This window comes from Mus pahari, chromosome 4 (genome assembly GCF_900095145.1).
Source record: "Mus pahari chromosome 4, PAHARI_EIJ_v1.1, whole genome shotgun sequence".
Lineage (NCBI taxonomy): Eukaryota > Metazoa > Chordata > Mammalia > Rodentia > Muridae > Mus > Mus pahari.
In genome coordinates, this window is record NC_034593.1 from 21,072,737 (window position 1) to 21,090,869 (window position 18,133).

The 18,133-nt window shown below is 36.5% G+C and overlaps 1 protein-coding gene across 10 annotated transcripts in view; it reads right to left on the reverse strand.

Annotated features, from left to right (window-relative positions):
• The window catches only part of Nlgn1 (neuroligin 1), an 867,654-nt gene that overhangs the window by 661,679 nt on the left and 187,842 nt on the right, over window positions 1-18,133 (reverse strand). For 7 of the 10 annotated variants that reach the window (XM_029537342.1, XM_029537337.1, XM_029537339.1 and 4 more), the window contains 2 exons: window positions 10,436-11,246; window positions 9,936-9,995 (listed from right to left, as the gene is read on the reverse strand). In XM_029537342.1, the coding sequence (XP_029393202.1) occupies window positions 9,936-9,995; window positions 10,436-10,928 (553 nt within the window). In that variant the 5' untranslated portion in view covers window positions 10,929-11,246. Of the gene's footprint in view, window positions 1-9,935; window positions 9,996-10,435; window positions 11,247-11,585; window positions 11,610-18,133 lie in introns of those variants that run through there. The other 3 variants (XM_029537346.1, XM_021195935.2, XM_029537345.1) reach the window with 2 other exon arrangements.

Sequence of the window (18,133 nt, forward strand, 5' to 3'; positions counted from 1 at the left end):
GGAGGGTATGGGGAACTTTCAGGATAGCTTTTGAAATGTAAATAAAGAAAATAATAATAAAAAAGAAAATATCCAATAAAAAAGAGAAAAATTTCAAAAAACAGATAAATTGTAGGAAAAAGTTAAATTCAAAAGTAAAATAAAAAATCTCCAATGAATGATAACCTAAGTCCACAGTAAATTGCCTATAATCTCTCATTTTTTTCCTCTTAAAATGTTGTTTACTAAAGTGAAGGGTGGCCAGAAATCTCTGCAAAATAAAAGCAAGATAAAAATCTCATCCCTGCATTTTCAGATCCAGTTAAATAGTATTATACTAAAAAAAATCAGAATCCAAATTTATTTATTTTAGTTTTCATTGAATAAAGTCGATTTCCTAAATAAATGACTTACAAAGTTTTTAAGTCACAAAATCTACTTTAGTGTCCCATGAAAACAGAAGAAAAGAGAGTGTGTCATCGTACAAAAGTGTCTATTCACACTAAGGGATGCTTGCTGAAATCCTGACACTTTCAAAGTTTCGTTGAATGTGGATGTGTTTGATGGTGGCAACTTGGGCTACATCAAGGAAGGAGCTGACTTCACAGGGCTGAAGCGGAACGGTTCAGAAGCCTCGGGTTCTATAGAGTCTGTAAATTAAGGTGCCAACCAGTGCATGGATTCTTCTCAAGGGAAGATTTGATCTGTGCCTGGGGTCCGTCAGCCTGGCCTTCACCTTGCCAGGACAGATGGAGAGTCATGGAGGAACTGAGAGGAATTTAGCTCTAAGAGAGAATTTATAACTTGCTTTTGGTGTGCCTCTTTGCAGACATTCCCCACAAAGATGATCTGGACGAGCACTGTAAAAGAGTATCCCTAAAGACTTGAGAAAGTAGCATGGGGACTCTTTCCTAAGAGAAGGAAGGAGAACACCTGACTTCAGCATTGCCCTGAGTGTAGGACACCTGACAATTCCTTTTTGACACATCTATTGAAACAGCTTTGTTTAAAAGGAAAGAAAGGTTCCTATTTCATTTCCAGGTTGAAGTGTAGCCAATTATGGTCACTGTTGATTAATCTGAATTCTCCTTAGGAAAGCTGCAATGATTGTTGCAGTGATATATCTGCTGCTATTTCTCTTTACTGTTGTTTCAATCTGATTTTTGTAACATTCTATATGCTTTAATGAAAATGATTGCCTGCCATTAGTTTTCTAGTTTTCTCCAGCACTATCAATACTCCACCTGCTAGATGAGCAACCTTAGAGGAATCAAAGAACTAAGTCTTAAAAATTACTTTAAAAGAACTTTTTTTTCAATTGTCCAATTGTGATGAATGAAGCAGAATTCAAAATTAATATCACTACATTTTTACATTGGAGAAATTAAATTTTGTTAAAACTATGTTAGCACATAGGCAACTGTCTGAGTAAAATATTGACAATTCAAGAAATACAATGGAAACCAGAAACACTTTGACACACAAAATCAAATAATTATTTAAAAGCATATGGAGTACTGTATGGTACCCTACCATGATAAAAATAAAAAGAAAAGATAGCTTAAAACAAATTAAAAAACTGTAAGTTTTAATTTCCACAGGAGCCTTCTTTCTTATGCCCACAGTCATGTGACTTTACAGAAGTCATTTAATATGAATCACAATTTTCTTCACCTATATAGTACTCACAGTGATTATACAATTTTAAATCAGTCTGGTGGTGTGGGCATAGGAGAAGTTGGAATGGGAAGAAATAGGACTGGAAATGATGTAAATATATTACCCATGTATGAAATATGCCAAAATATTAAAAAAACAGGATTTAGGTCATCTAGAAACTCAGATCACAACTTTTGTGTGCTGGATTGTCAAAATGAGCAGATTAAATACTTAACATAGGTATTTCCAAAAATAATCTCTCTGAAAACAGGGTAATGACAGATGTGATTTGTAATAGAAGTGTAAATGAGATTAAACCATCTCAGAATTGGATGGACCTTAAACCTACTGCTTGAAAACTTCATATAAAAATCACATGAAAAGAGCAGAAGGTCTTAAGAAAGCAGAGATAGAGACTGAACTGTTGCCTCCACATGGAATAGGATGGTGAAGACAACTGTTGGCCCCCAGAAATGCAAAGAAACAGTAATCTGCCATTATGGCATCTGCTGGAAGCAACTTTGCTGACTCCTTCCTTGATCATAGATCTGTCATCTTCAGATCTGTGATCTCGGTTGTTGCAGCAGATATAAGTTCAGGGAGAGCTACATAAAGAAGTGTGTGCACTGGTGCAGGGTCATGTGAAAATAATTGCTACACAGAGGTACCATCATGCATGACCTGAAAGAGATGGTCTCAAAGAAGTTGAAAATACAACAATGTTTCCCATTATTGGGAGAAAGAAGGGAGAGAGAAATGGTGAGAGAGTGACAAAGGGAACCAAGTTACAGGTAAAAAGGGACAAGAAGTGCTTTATGCTGCCCAATATGGTGACTCCTGGCAATGATTACATGCTATCTATTTTAAAAAGATAGAGGAAAAGCATATGAGTGTTTACAATATAAGTGATTAATATTTGATCATATATACATACATACATACACACACACACACACACACACATATATATATATATATATATATATATATATATATATATTCATGCCTTTCTTTGAATATACATGTCATAACAAAGTGAATCTTCTCCTTAATATCTATAACTTTTATGTTTTATGTATCAATTAAAAGTAAATTAGCCAAAGGGTTACCAAGATGGCTCAGTTGGTAATGTACCTGGCATTTTAATATGAATACATTTATTTGATTTCCAGAAACCATGCAAAATAGGCATGCCTGGTAGCACTCACAATACCATTAGATAATCAACATGTCTAAACTTTGGCCAATGAGAGATGCTGTCTCAAAACATAAGATGGCAAGATGAAAAACAGCACTGAATGTCACAGATGACCTCAAACCGCACGCATACATAGACACACATACATGGGCACATATGAACATGCACACATGCGTACATATGGACATTAAAATAAAACTTAAATTTAAATTAAATGATTTAAAAACTCTGTGTTAACAACTCAGCTTTTGTGATCACATGGCTGCTGCAGGCTTCAGTGGCTGCACTGGGGCCTCTCAAGACTTTGTCACAGCCAATTACTCTCTGAGACGTGTTAATGGAACCCTTTTCATCGCTGATGAATTTTTAGCTATTGCAGTGTTCTGAAGGATGAACAATCGTTATTTTCAACTGTGTGTCAACAGTGAACCCAATAGCTTCAACCTTATGGACATTCATATAGACCTGATGAAAATCAGAGTCAGAAAAAAAGGACAAGAAAAGAAAGAGAGGAAAAAAGGAAAGGAAAGGAAAGAGAAAAGAAATTCATGAATGTGAGAAAAGGATCTGTAGGGATGAGAGTGGGATGGCAGGGGTAGGGGGAGTTAAGAGAGGGTCAGAGTGGGCACACATAAAATGTACTGTACACATGCATAAAATTATCAAAAAAAACAATTTTAACACCTAAAATTAAAAAGAAGGTAAGAAAAGGGGAAGAGAGAGAGGGGAGAAGAGGGGAAGAAAGTTTTAATTTTTCATTAAACTTCTAACAGTGAATGAATCAGAGGTTGTAATTAATTATTTTGACACAGGGTAATTTTATAGTAGCAAACTGGCCACCAAAATTATTTTCTATTTCATGCATAGTTCCAAAAACAAAGGACTACTGTTGCTGTCATCAGCCTGTTTCTGTTGTTTTGAGTCCGTTCATTCTGAAGAAATCACCTCAAAGGAAACTTGGCTAGTTGGCTGTGAAAACGTGATGAATATCTGGCCAAGATTTTGGGCTCTTCTGTTCTCCATTGGGATAAAAAGTGTCACAGTATTGTGGTAATATTGAATATATATATATATATATATATATATATATATATATATATATCCAAAAGTCTACACTGTAGGACCATTTTGCCAATGCTAATTCCTTCTGCCTTTCCTATGCCACCCTTTCATCGAAGAGAATAGAGAAACATCAGAAGAGCATCAATCCCACCACCACTGTCACTCATGCACTCACATCATATCTCTCCCCTTTTACCATGTTATCTTAAATGACAAATGCACATTCTTTTAGTGCAACTTTTCCAATGACAGTGCTAAATGCCCCTTTTCATTGATTCATTGATACTACTCCAGAAATTCTACAATCTTCCCTGTATATTTAAATTATTTGTTTATCTACTATTTCCCAGTAATTCTTTGCTTCACCAATCTTAACCTAGTTTCAAAGCTAACTCTGTTTTCACAACTCCTTAAAACAACCATGTATGCTCCAGCCTTCATGACCTCCTCGTACTCTCTTAGTTTGGTACTCACTGTAAGATAACACCACTCCACAGAGACTCATCTGTGGAGCTGAGGTGGACATGGTGTGTGGATTTTCTTACATTTCTTAGCTTAGCCAGCAACAACAACAGAATCTTGATTTGCTTCTACCTATGTTCTGTCGCTTCCATGCTTCCCCTACGTCATGTGTTAAAGGCTTCTTTCTCATCAGCCTCTGGTTCTGTTAGTAGGCACTAAACACTTCAGGAGGTGGGGTGTGGTAGAAAGAAGGTCCTAGACATGAAAGACTAGCATTGTTTCCCAGACACCTGTGGTGTGCAGGTTTTCTCTATGACACTCCTCAGTAATGTACCACTTCCCCACAGACCAAAGGCAATGAGGCCAAGCAACCATGGATCAAAACCATGAGCCAAAATAAAACTTTCCCTTAAAGTGAATATGTGATAATTTGTTATAGGAATGGAAAGTTGATTAACACATCTCTCAGCCAACAAGTATTTTTGACTGTCTTCTTTATGTTGGAATGTTTCTGTAAATTAGACACTGGAGTCTTTGTTTCACTATTTTTATTGGCTTCCTTTACCATGTTTAATATAGGAATTCTAAAAAATCTCAGCATATACCACTTTTATACACATGGTCCATGCTGTTGGCTAAGAACACTGGTTCCTTGATGTTTATCTGTGGATGTGTAATGACAACTCTAATTTATGATGGCCAAAACCAAACAGCATCTTCCTACTATGCTAAGATCCAGACAATTTTATATTCTTCCCTTTCCATCTTAGTTGATGGAATATAGAATATTCTATGGTGTAAGGTCAGGATTTGGTCACAACATAGAAGAAATTTACCAATAAATGTGATCTTCAGCACATAAAGAAACTATAATTTCCATTGTTCTCCTCCTGTTCTGAGTAGGTAGCTTTTAGGTCTTGGTACACTAGTAGCTTCATTTGTTCTCTCTACATCTCTATATACTCTTCCTACCCTCTCTCAATGTGTCAACTATTCTGTCTTTTAAAATTAAGTCCAAACTGCTTGAACCTCAATGCTTTTCTCCATTAACTCTCCCTCATATGAGTACTCTGAACTCTTCAGGAAATATACAAGACAGATCCCTAGCTTTAGGTTAAATAGAAAAAATCTTTGAGCACCCTTTGACAAAGTTGTCTTCATCCTACACATTCACAGAGCTTCTCCTTATTACTCTTTTTCTTTCCCCTTAACTCCTAAATTTAATTTACTTTAAATTAAAGTAAACGTTTTCATTACCTGAGTCCAAGTAAGAAATTGTTTTCCTGTGGACTAATGATATCTTTGAACTTAGGACAATAATTCCTACAGAGTCGGAAATCAATACACATTTGTTAAATGAATGAAAGATTTAGAAATATGGATCCAGAAAGCATATGATTCTGGAATATAACTCATGCTAAAATCCTAAAATATAAAAGGTGATAGCAGTCGATTCAGACCCTATGCTAAACAGCCAATCAAACAAAACCTAAAATTGCTAGAAATGTTCTTGGTTACATTGTATATGACCTCAAGTAAACACTGCAAACATAGAAGTCAAATACTTTTGAAAACTGGAACATGCTTAAGCTGTAAGGAATTAAAACAGAGTCATCTATAAAGTTGTCCATGTAATGAAAAGGAGGAGAAATGGAGTGGATACACAAAATATCGCAACTAGGAAAATAAATCCGTATTCATCTCCAGAGAGCTACGGAAATAACAGTCGACTTCCAGAAGAATGCAAGACTGCCTAGCCAGAGAATCCGGAGCCAATCAACTTGTTTGCAGATTCTAGTCTTCTGTTCCTACTTTATGTGTTTGCTGCCTGATATTTGATTACCTCACTGTTAGCAAGTCTCACAAGACAGAAACCTAGAAATGCAGGGAAACTGAAGTGAATTAAAACTACCTCTGAATAGATTTCTAGGGGAATATACTAGGTGTTAGCCTTGGCAGAAAAAAAAAAAAACCTTCATAGGATTGAATAAGATTGAATAATATTAAACTCTGTGAGAGAGCAAACAAAACTCAAAGTATTAAATAGATGAAAGAGTATTACCGGATGAGAGGGAGACTGATGGGAATGGGAGAGAATTGGGAAAGGGAAATGAGAGAGACCAGAATATGTAGCAGAAGTGTGAAAAGGATAAAAGAACAAAGTTAACAAAAATTCTAGAAAAAATACAGCAACAATAAAGGCAACAAAAAATTTATTAGAATGGACTGTGGGCATGCTTTTGCAAATAAGTTGTTCATACTAGTTTGATCAAATTCAAATGCTATAAGGTCTGAATTTGTTAAAAAATATTGTAAGTAGGTGGAATTTAATTTTTTGGATATGTTTTAATATGCAAGAAAGAAAAACATAAAAGAGACGGAGGGGAGGGGGAAGGAAGGGAGATGAAATCAGATGATAGCTCTGGGGATCAAGACTGACTAGATTCATTGGCTAATGAGGTCAGGGGATACCTCTCTCTCGCCAGGAAGGATTGCAGAAACATGTCATCGTACCTGGCTTGTCTATGGTGCTGGGAGTCTGAATCCAGATCCTTGTGCATGTATTGCTTTACTGACTAAGCCGTGTTTCCTGTATAGGGTGATTTAACATAACCTAACTCTATTTAATAACTGCTATGGGCAAGAACTATGGTATAATTTTCTCGTAACGTTGTTGTAATGATTAAACGGCTAAACTATGAAAACACCTGATCCACTCCACATGCAAAACTTCATCTTCTATGTCACTAATGTGCCCAAGTGTTCTACAGCAGCATCTAATTTTAATAACTCATTTTCTTTTCATTTTTTTAAATCGACAGAACTCTGAAGGCAATTTCTAGAATATCTAGAAAGCAATTAACACATAGTTAAAACTATCATGGGACATATAGAAAGATACATTAAAGTGTGCAACAGAGATTTGTTTTAAAACAAAAGGCAGCCCTTTGATGTTATTCTTTAAATGTGTTTTCTAACTTCAAATGCAGAGGAGAGTGTTGCAAAAGGTATTTTAAAAATATAACGTGACATCTCCTGGAGGGAGAAATTTTTCTTCCTTTTGTACAGATCAAAGAAAAGAAAATGTGTTGTTCTTTGCAAAGTCATTTGAATGTACGCTCTCTGAGAAGAGAATGCTCTGTCTGCCTCATTTATTACTAACTCACTTGATTACTACATCTTTATAATTGTCAATTAAGAAATAGTTCTGAGTGAATACAATATGCCCAGACTATAGAGGGATTCGCACAGTATCCACGCCTGTCTGCCTCTGCAAGTGATGCTATACATTTTAAAGGGAAGAGGTAAATTGTGGCAAGACAAAACCTAGTAACTAGACCAAGTATGTTGAAGATCCTCTACAACACTGCTCAAGAACTCATAGTCCACATGTAGGGTATATTGAATGCATTCATAAATAGTTCCAGAGTTACTAATCATTTCTTAAAACAGAATGATATTTTCTTCTCTTTCTCCCTTATCATTTTTTCTGTAGTTTCCTGGGGCAGGGTACAAATAACACGAGCTAGCCTCCATTTTATTATATAGCCACAGATGTATTTGGAACCTATATCCTCCTGCTCTGCCCCTATCTCCCAAGTGTCAGGATGCCAGGTGTGCACTTGTCAACCTGTGCACTTTTATAAGTTTATTAAATTGACTAACATAAACCTTTCATTGTAGAAACTAAATAAAAAACTAAAAGTTTGGGGAAACTTCTCATTACTTCATTAAGAGTCAAATATAAATGTTAGGTTGTATTTTTATAACATCCTAGTTGTATAGAATATTACACTTAAATTATTAGTTATTCAGACTTAGGGTAATAAATCATCCACTAAGAAGGAGCAGGTCTTCTTTAATTATAAGATATGTTAAGTTCCTAAACAAAAGGATTGTTAAATAGTGTTTAATTAGCACTGCATAATAGCAGCACACAGTCAGTGGGCATCTGTAGACATTGTCCCAATCTAATTATAAATTAGCTCAAAGGTTGCCAAAGTAAACAGGCCAGCCTACACAACTCTTTGCCAACTCTCTTATAAGCATGTAGAACCAACAAACCAAGGAATAGAGAAAAAGAATTTACTACTAAGTCTATTTTTCTCGATGAAGTCCTATGAGAAGGAAGGTCATTTTTCTTGCTTACTACCTTATCTTTGGAGCCCTGATCTTTCTTTTCTTAATCACACTTATTTTTATGCATTATGCTCTATTTATGCATTCTTCAACAGTATCTTTATTTATGACTTTGTGAATCAACAGCTTTGTGATAGGAGGCGAAAGTCACTTAGCTAATTGCACGTGCTTGATAAGCCGCATAATAATAACATCTGCAGCATTTTACATTGGTTGAAGGCATGTAAACCACTGTTGCTACTCTCATTTGAAAATTAAAAGAAGAACTTTGTTTACTCATTGAAAAGCACTCTGCTTCCTCCACATACCTTCTTAAGCAGACTATGCATTTGACCCAAACTATGCCCTTAAAATTTTAAAAAATAAAGGCCAAACTCTATGTCACCCAAGCAACTTAAAGCAAATACTTCTGACGGAAGGTTGATAATTTTGTTAACCTAAGTGTCTTCCCTACAATACAATCTCATAAAACAGAATCATTTAGACACCCCCTTCCCCACAAAGATGCCATAATGAAGTCTGACCCATGCATAGGGAGATGGGATATACAACACTGGAATATTAATATGACTTTTGTGGGAAGATTGAAATTTCTATCAAGTTATGAATAAGGTCAAAATAACACTTAGAAGATTTACTGCCATAGAAAACCACACACTCCTATGAGTGATTTACTGACTGTTATATAAAAACAGAGTGTGGACATGCTGCATTTCAATGCGAGCCTGCAGCTGTCAGTGTCTACATTTGCTCAATCTGGCTAGAGGATGATTTGAAGGTTGATTTAATTGTAGCTTCTGAATCATGTTCTTCCCCATGTTTTAAATTGTTTAACATAAATATATAAATGTTAAACACATTTGGAGACTGTAAATATTTCACATAAGAACGAAATATCTAATTTTCTTCTAGAAGAGTAACCAAAAAATAAAAACGACTCTTGGGGGGGAAAATATCACCATTACCTAGTAATAGTAACTGCCCTGGAACTGTAGCCGATTGACCCTTATGCTCGGAACGTCCATAAGGTAGCAGGAGGATCTAAGAATACACCAACATAAAACAAAGTTTTGACTGAACTGATTATTTTGAAGAAGGTCACACATCTCTACATGTTCAGGAAGAGTACAGAAACCAAGGCTGATCACCTATAAAGGCAGTCCTGTTTGGGTTCCTTAGGCAGCATAAGAGGGAGGTATCTTTTCCTTTATGAGCAAAGTCTTGGCAAAAGTCACATTCACAGGGCCACCGCCCATATGAGAACACAGGTGCCAGCAATGAGCTTCCCCAGTGTTGTCTGCTCAGCTTGGGCTGGCTCTTCTGGCCCACCATTCACCTAACACTCACTCCCCAGCATCAGCAAGGCATCCTTGGGAGAGTATCGTTCTTCCTCTGTAAACTTATACATCGTTTTCATTTTCACTTTCATACATACCTCCTTTTCTACATATTTTCTTGCCGGGTTTTCTGGCACATTCCTTGGATATTCTTTTTACTGAAAAATGAATAGAAGACTAGAAAATAACATGGCGCTCTATCACAGACCGCCGGAACATGCAACACCACTATCTAACTTAGTACACTCCTGCTTTTACTGAGTGCCAAAGAGCCCCAATTCGTTGAGCCTGCACATGCAATGAGGAAACGTTGATGCATCTTCTCAGGAGTCATTTGGTAGGAAATGGAAATTAGGAGCCCATTTCTACCTAAATATACGTGCTGTGGAAGAAAGAAAATGAGTAGGCACAGTGAAAAAATAAGAACAGATACACTGACACACAAAAACAAAAAGGAGCAGCATGCAAGCATGTAAAATATGTCTACATGCCAACAGGAAAAGCCATGCATACTACCAGTACATGTGAATTAATATTGTTAGAACTTAGAATAGAAAATAAATACACATATCTCCCTGTGTTCCTGCAATGGACTCACCATCTTCGGTTGGGACATAGATGTTTAAGTATAGACAGTCTTCACTCTGGTCTTGGACGTATGATGAAACCACATCCAAGTTATTAGTGAACCACACAGGAAGCATAACTTCCGGCAACCTGCCATCAATGATATTCTGGGGACACACAGGAGCAAACTGAGTGGCATTCCGGATGTCAGACCAGGGAGATGGTGGTTCTGGAGGCTGGAAACGATGTTCTCCTGTTGGTGGAGCGGCATATGGAACCCCAAGAAACTGAATGACAGGACCCAAAATTTCATTGTTGAGTTCTTTCTTAATTCCCCTAATCTTGCCAAAGTTAGTAGTAACCAATGGGTCTACATCATCCAACTTTTGAGAGAGTACGTGAAAAGTCTGTAGCAAACATCCCAACAAGCAGAGAGTCAATGGAGCACCTGATCCCCTGTGGACCACACATGCCATCATGGCTCTCCAAACATAATTTGGCCACATGCATCTGGGAAGTGCCATGGTCCCACATTAGTTGTCTATTTGTCTGATGCAGCAAGGCAAGTATATTTGTATCCACTGGAGAAAGATGGAATGGTGGTAAAATGCAGCTCCAGTTTCTCAAATATGAGCTTGTGAAGGAACGCTCAAAGCACTCTTCATGCAGTAAGTAGCTCCCATTGATTTCACACAGATGGATGCCGCATCTTCAATCATCACTATTCATCAGGACATCTCCTATTGACCATTCTGTTTCCCATAGTAGCAATGAGGTGAGAGTGCCCATTGATGTAGATTTCCCCCGTATAAATCAAATCCGGTTAGCTGTGAGTCTATATCCTAGAGAGAACGAAATTAAAATAGATCATTAGTAAGAACAACTTAACAGACATAAGTGATAACTAGATGTTTTTACAAAGGATGGAAACACGTTAAGAGTGGCAAGAGTCGGGTAAATTGAACACTACCAAGAGAAAGTCATGGCTTGGAGTAAAACTACAGGTAGAATAGTACTATTAGGTTACTGAGCAATTCCTGATGTAGAAACAGGCTTGGTCAAATACACAAGTTTTGAAGCATTGTATGCTACAGTGTCTTTTCAGCACTGAAGGTTATATGTGAACTCTTCTTTATTGATAATTTAATAATTTCAAGAAACTAGAGAATTGATCAACAAACCTGCTCAGAATCAGGATCCCATAAGCAGACCCCACTGACTCCTGTGTTGAAAATTGTCAGCATATGAATGGAAGATCAAGTTGTTAGAATGCTTGTATGTGTTGAAAAATAATATTTTTAATATTATTTATTAATATTATATTTATAAATAATGCAGAACAAATGTATTTACATCCTGCCTCCATGTAAGTTCAGCGTCCTTGCCACTTCTCAAATTTTACAGGATAAATCATTTACAGAAAGTTACTTTAAACTTAATGTCAAGAATTTAACAGGGAAAGTGCCATGATACAGCACATGTAAAAGAAAAAGAAATTGCCACCTTTTTTATAGAGCAAAGATATTTTCCCATCTAACCATAGGATTCAGCTCACAATGAATTTACAATGTGTAAATAAATTTTTGAGTCAAAGTCAATATGTTTTAAATTACAAATTTTGTTCTCCCTCTGTCTGTGAGAGATCAAAGGAAAAATACAAAAGAAGCAGGGTGATTTAAAAGAACAACCACATCTAATTGTGACATCTTGCCTATTAACACTCATCAAACATCCCATGCTGTTTATTCAGTGCAATTGAAAATGCATCCAAACAAGCTGCAGTCCTCAGTGCAATGCAATCCGCAGGCTCATCTTGCACCAACTGTCAGAGCACACAGCTCAGCAAACTTGTCTTTTCTCGCTCCAGCCTCCTCTTAAAGTGCTTACTTTGGAAATAAGAGTGTTGATTTGTATTAGAGATGCTTCTCTCCTGTCATAGTAGAGGAAGATCCCCGAGGAAGTGCTGGTCGGGCAGTGTTGCTGCCCGACTTTGTGTTCTTTTAAAGGAGACTGTAAAACTATTTAGGGCAGTAGGAGATTTGTTTGTGAGTCTGATGCTTCTTCACTTCTCAACAATCCACCACCGGAGAAAATAAGAAGATAAATGTCTTTCTTCAAGGCTATTCCAGTCTGTGCTAATTCCCTCACTTTAACTGTGAAAGCACATTAACAAACAAAAGGTAAGCTTAGACCCTTCCTCCACATGCCCCAGACTCCTGCATTGACAGAAGATTTAGCAACAGAAGCTCATGTCTGTAAAGAATGTATTATGGCCCTGTGTGCACTGAATCATGCCTGCAAAGAGTGTATTTTGCCCATATTTGCTTTGAAGCATGGTGGGGGGCACAGTAGGGCTGAGTCTGGGTTTGCCTTTTGGGGTTCAAATTTACTATTCTGACACACAAAGGAGAGACCCCGCAGGAGGCCTGGAACCCTGGAACCGCTTACTTAACCACTTTCCTCAGTGTCATTTTCAATTACAGCGAATTCTGGACATTCCCCTCAGTCAGATTGATATCTCATTAATAGTCTAAGATAGTTGTTTGGTTATTAACAAAATAATACTCCCCTTTGCACTTACAAGTCTTTACCTTCCTTAATTGTGTTAAGATAAAACTGACGCCTGGCTTTCATTGATATGCTGTTTTAATAGACAATTGGAAGAATCAGAAATCTGCATAGCAGAGAGAATTTTCTAATTTTCCTCAGTTTTGTTCTGGTGATTCCCAAAATACCCTCTGTTGCATTGTGCAATTATAAAGAAATATAGTATTGATCTCAAATTATTTTCTAGACATAAGTATTCTAATAATCTTTTAGGTTAGGAAATGTAAAAAAAAAAAAAAAAAACAAAAACAAAAACAAAAACCCAAACCTGGTTTGCCTTAGTGTTATCTTTCAAAGTAATATGCTTTTAAAACGTGCACATTTTGAACTTTTTTCCATTATTAATGTTTCTTAAGTAGATGACAAGCTCATAGATTTAATACATTTACATTTTATTCAGTACATTCCTAAGTATAAGGGCTCAACTCACAGGCAATCGAGTTTCCAAAGGTTGAATATGTTGGCCAGCATCTCTGCTTATCGATAGAAGAGCCAGAGCTCATGGTCATCTGACTTAAAAGCTGACCTCCTGACCATTTCTTCTGTACTATTTTCAATTTATAATTATTTATGGAAACTCGTTGTGACGCTATAAAGTTGGCACAGTAGGTAAAGTGTATGCCATGCAAATATTAGAACCCAAGTTTGGAGACCCAGTACTCTCACCACTTGCAGAGTCGGCAGAGCTATAACTCTTAAGGATGGAAAAGCAGAGTCGAAGGAGTCCCTGTGGCTCATTGGCTAACTGGCTAGACTAACAGAATTGATCTTCGCTTCAGTGAAAGATTCCGTCTCAAAAATAAAGCAGAGGACAAAGGGGGAAACCAGCCTCCACTCTCCATATACTCATGCATATACATATGCACACACAACAACAACACACACATGCACACGCACACGCTCGCACACACATGCGCAAACAAATAAAATTCTACATGATCCCATAGTATTCGAACTTGAATTAAACAGTTTTGGTGTTGTAAATCCTTTTAATTACGGGATCAAGTGAATACTCTTTAACAACTTTACAGAAACAAATTTTATTTGTTTTAACTTATTCTTTTAGAAGTCCAGTTTATTTTGTGTAACATTCTTTATTTAATCAATTTTACTTTACATTAAATATAATGATACCCTTGATTATACAAAACTGTGGTGGTCACTTTATGAAAATATCTCTTATCTGCAGAGAGACTGGAACGTTTTATGTACCTCACAGCCAAGTTGCTGATGGATGCCCCTTGAGGTCAGTTGGCCTGATATCCTGCTGAGAATTCTGGCTATTTGTTTAACCTGCCTTTAAGAGAACAATGGAACAACTTTTACTCTCTAAGCTAATGGACACCTTGAACCTTGAGTTACACATTCTTCTGTGCTCCTGATCCAAGGAGCCATGTATGTGCATGTCTGAGTGTGTGTGTGCATGTGCGTGTGAGTCCGCGTGCACATCTGCGTGTGTACGTGTGTGTGTGTGTGTGTGTGTGTGTGTGTGTGTGCTACAGTGATTCTTTGACGAGAATAATAAATAGGTTGTTAAAGTCTTATGCAACAAATATTTGCCACAAAAGTTGGAAACTGCCTTCGATATTGCTTCCTGTTTGATCAACTTGCTGTAACTCCCTATAAAGTGTTAAAATCTCCTATAAACTATCCCTTATTCCTTTCCTTTCCCTGTGTGATGTTTTCTATGCTGTTCATAATTCTAAAACAAAGCTCCTTATTAGGGACGAGACAACCACAGGTAATAGAAACATGTCAGATACACAATACAAATAGGCTATAGACAAGCCAGAAACCACAAACAACAGACAATTGGAAGACCTAAAGAAATAGGTGGAGAAGTTAAACTTGTATTTGCTTTTCGTGGATTTAATTCACAGGAAGTCTTAAATTTTCTTTCCTAAATGCAACACCAACATAATGTGGTGACTCTGAGGTTGTCTTCAATATGTTTACTGGCACACACACAATCATGTTGAAATAAAAATGTGTATGATGACATGAATTTATATTGTGGAGATCTATGCAAAGTGTCCCAAGCAGCTCTGTTTTCAGACACTTGGTTAGGATACTTGCTGTCTCAGGGATGATATGGAGATGCGGCCTTCTTAGAGTAAGTGTGCAGCTGAGAGTGAGCTGTGGGGGTTTAGAGCCTCACACACCTTCTTGTTCAAGCTCTCTGTTTTAGAAAATGTGATACCTCAGCTTGTTGCGTGGTCTGCCTGCTGCTGCCTCTCTCCTGCCATAATGGAATCACCTCTCAATCTGTAAGTCTTAAATAAACTTTTTTTATTACTTGCTTCTGGTCATAACATTTTATCACAGCAACAAAAAGTAACTAATGTGCTTATCAGCAATAAGAAACCATTCAGATTAATGAAAGACCAAATGTGCTCAAAGGGATATACACGATAACAAAGTAGTCAGAAATTGAAATTCTACATAACCATGAAAATAAAAGATCTAAAGTATCCATGTAGACAGTTATTAGTTTTTGAAATTAAATTTCAAATGAACAGGAAAGGTAAACAGTTATTCAAAAGAGTTAAAAATGAAAAGCAACACTCTTCTTATCAAACGTCTAAATACATGGTAACTGGTGAGTTGTCAACACTAAACAATAGGGAGAATGAATGGAATTAATTCTAGTAATTAATTAATTGGAACCTAAAATGGATAGCCCATGGTGAGACTTCAAAAGGCCAATAATTAATACAGTAAATTTGACAAATTCTGATTATCTAAGAGTGTTGGCTAATGCTCCTGTATATGGAAAGTTCATGATGAATTCTCTGTATTTTCTTTATGTTTGTTTTCAACACTTTTGAATGAATAGAACAAGATAATAAAATAAAAATATCTACAAGACTATGATCAACATATAATATATATATAATATATATACATGTATATGTATGTATATACATGTGAAATATAATATATTATGTATGTATATGTATGTATATATATATGTGAAATATATATACTATATATATATACTATATATATATATATATAGTATATGTGTGTGTGTGTGTGTGTGTGTGTGTGTGTGTGTGTGTGTGTGAAAATGTCCTGATGTAGCAAATTATCCAATGCAGCAAATGTACGCAATGAGCGTTTAAACACAAAATGGCTCTTAGACGAGACAGGTCCCTTATTACCAGGAGAACTAGTCTATCAGTCCAAGAGAGATTATGTTTCTGCAATTCACTGCTAGGTAGTCCTTGCTCATAATGTTTCTATTATTTCTTCCCCTAAGCTGAAGAATGGATGGTCTCAATAAGACAATATAAAATTAATAAATAGTATTCAAGAAAGCATCCTAAATAGTAATACATGTAGCCTTCATTTGTTCACTAAAAGAGCTGGTTTCTCTACTACATTATTTCTTGATAGCCCATGTTAAAAACAAACTAAATTTATTTAAAACAGTAAAGACTAACAATATCCATAGAATATTTCATCCACTCAACAAATATTTAATAAGAACATACAATATGCAAGCTGATGTGCTAAATATTACAGAAAATTTAAGAAATGTCTGATTGCTTCTAAGTAGACCATGATTATTATTAAGAATTAAGTCACATTTAAGAAAAGATCAGTGGGTAAAGGTTTTTGCTGCTGATCATGATCATCTAAGTTTAATCCCAGGGTCATTAGAAGACTTGAACTGACTTCCATAAGTTGTTCTGTAACCTCACATGCACAAAATAAATAAGTAAATGTAAGTGACAATATGTGTTCAGTGGATATATGACAGATGGGGAAAGCCATCCAGCATGCACAGACCTCTATCACTATATAGTCTCCTGTCTTTTGAATAGCAAAATATATTTATAATCTACCTTGCCTTTTTAAAGTCTTCTTTTATTTGTTTAATTATGCAACCAAACTTTCCTCTACTGAATTTCAATCCAAGTAATAATTTAATTAATTTAATACTAAATGTTTCAGTCAATGATCAAATCTACCTACATGACAGGCAGATATCTGTGTGACCAGCTCACTGATAGTGAAGCACAGCATCAGTAGACTTTGGCTTCATGTTTTCCACTGGTGGTTGCCAAAGCACAAGGATACTGAATATGAGCCTATAGTGGAGGAACACTGAAACCCTAGCATAAACATCTGCATAATACATTTCCTTTTCTTTATTTGTGTGCTGTGTTCTTTGCCTGACATAAAGGTATTCAGTGAGCACAGCCAAGTCCTTTTACTCACCAAATATTTAAAGAAACTAGAGGGCAACTATTCCCCACAGTAAAAAAAAAAAAAAAAGGATCAATGCCATGGTCTAAAAGTTGTTTGACATGAATAGAAGAGACAGGTCTGCCTCTAGTTAGTGGCCTATGAAACCTCATGATCTCAAGACACTGAGAAGGAGCCATCAAGCATGAGTATAAAAGGACACAGGGTTCAGAACATGTTCCAGGGAAATTAATAGTAATTCTTCGTGGATGCCACAGGGCTCATGATCCTTGAGCACAGCTCAGATTCTCAGGAAGGTGAACATGGGATGCTGAGGGCTTTCTCTCACACCCAAAACTGCGCATAGGAACTAAGAGGAGGAGGAATTTACTGGTATTCCCTTACTTCCTATTAGGGCTGTTCCCATGGAATGCCCCAATACACTTAATGCACATCATCTTCTCTCTCAAAATTTTGATTGTTCCCCCAACACAGAAAACCTGACATGGAGAAAAAGGGTGAAATATCCTTCCTGTGAGAACATGACACTTTAGTGTGTCCAGAACTCAGAGGATGAACCTTTAGCTGTGGTTGGCAAGGCAAGCTGGAGCTAAACCACATAAGCCCTTCACTTAGACACTGAGCTGTTTAAATTTTATTTAGATTTCATCAACAAGTGATGGAATCCATTATATTATAATTCCTGCCAGGGGAGGTATATTATCAACGTTATAGAAATATAAACTAGCAGGCTTGTGGAGCAGGATTGGTCAAAGTAAGTTGTCCAGGTCCTAAGCTGTCCAGGTCCCACATCAAGACAATTATACATGAAAAGGAAAGGGTATGTTTTTGTTATAGACGACTAGAAGAAAATTAAAGAAAGCTTCACCACTATGTTTGTGTGTGTGTATATATATATATATATATA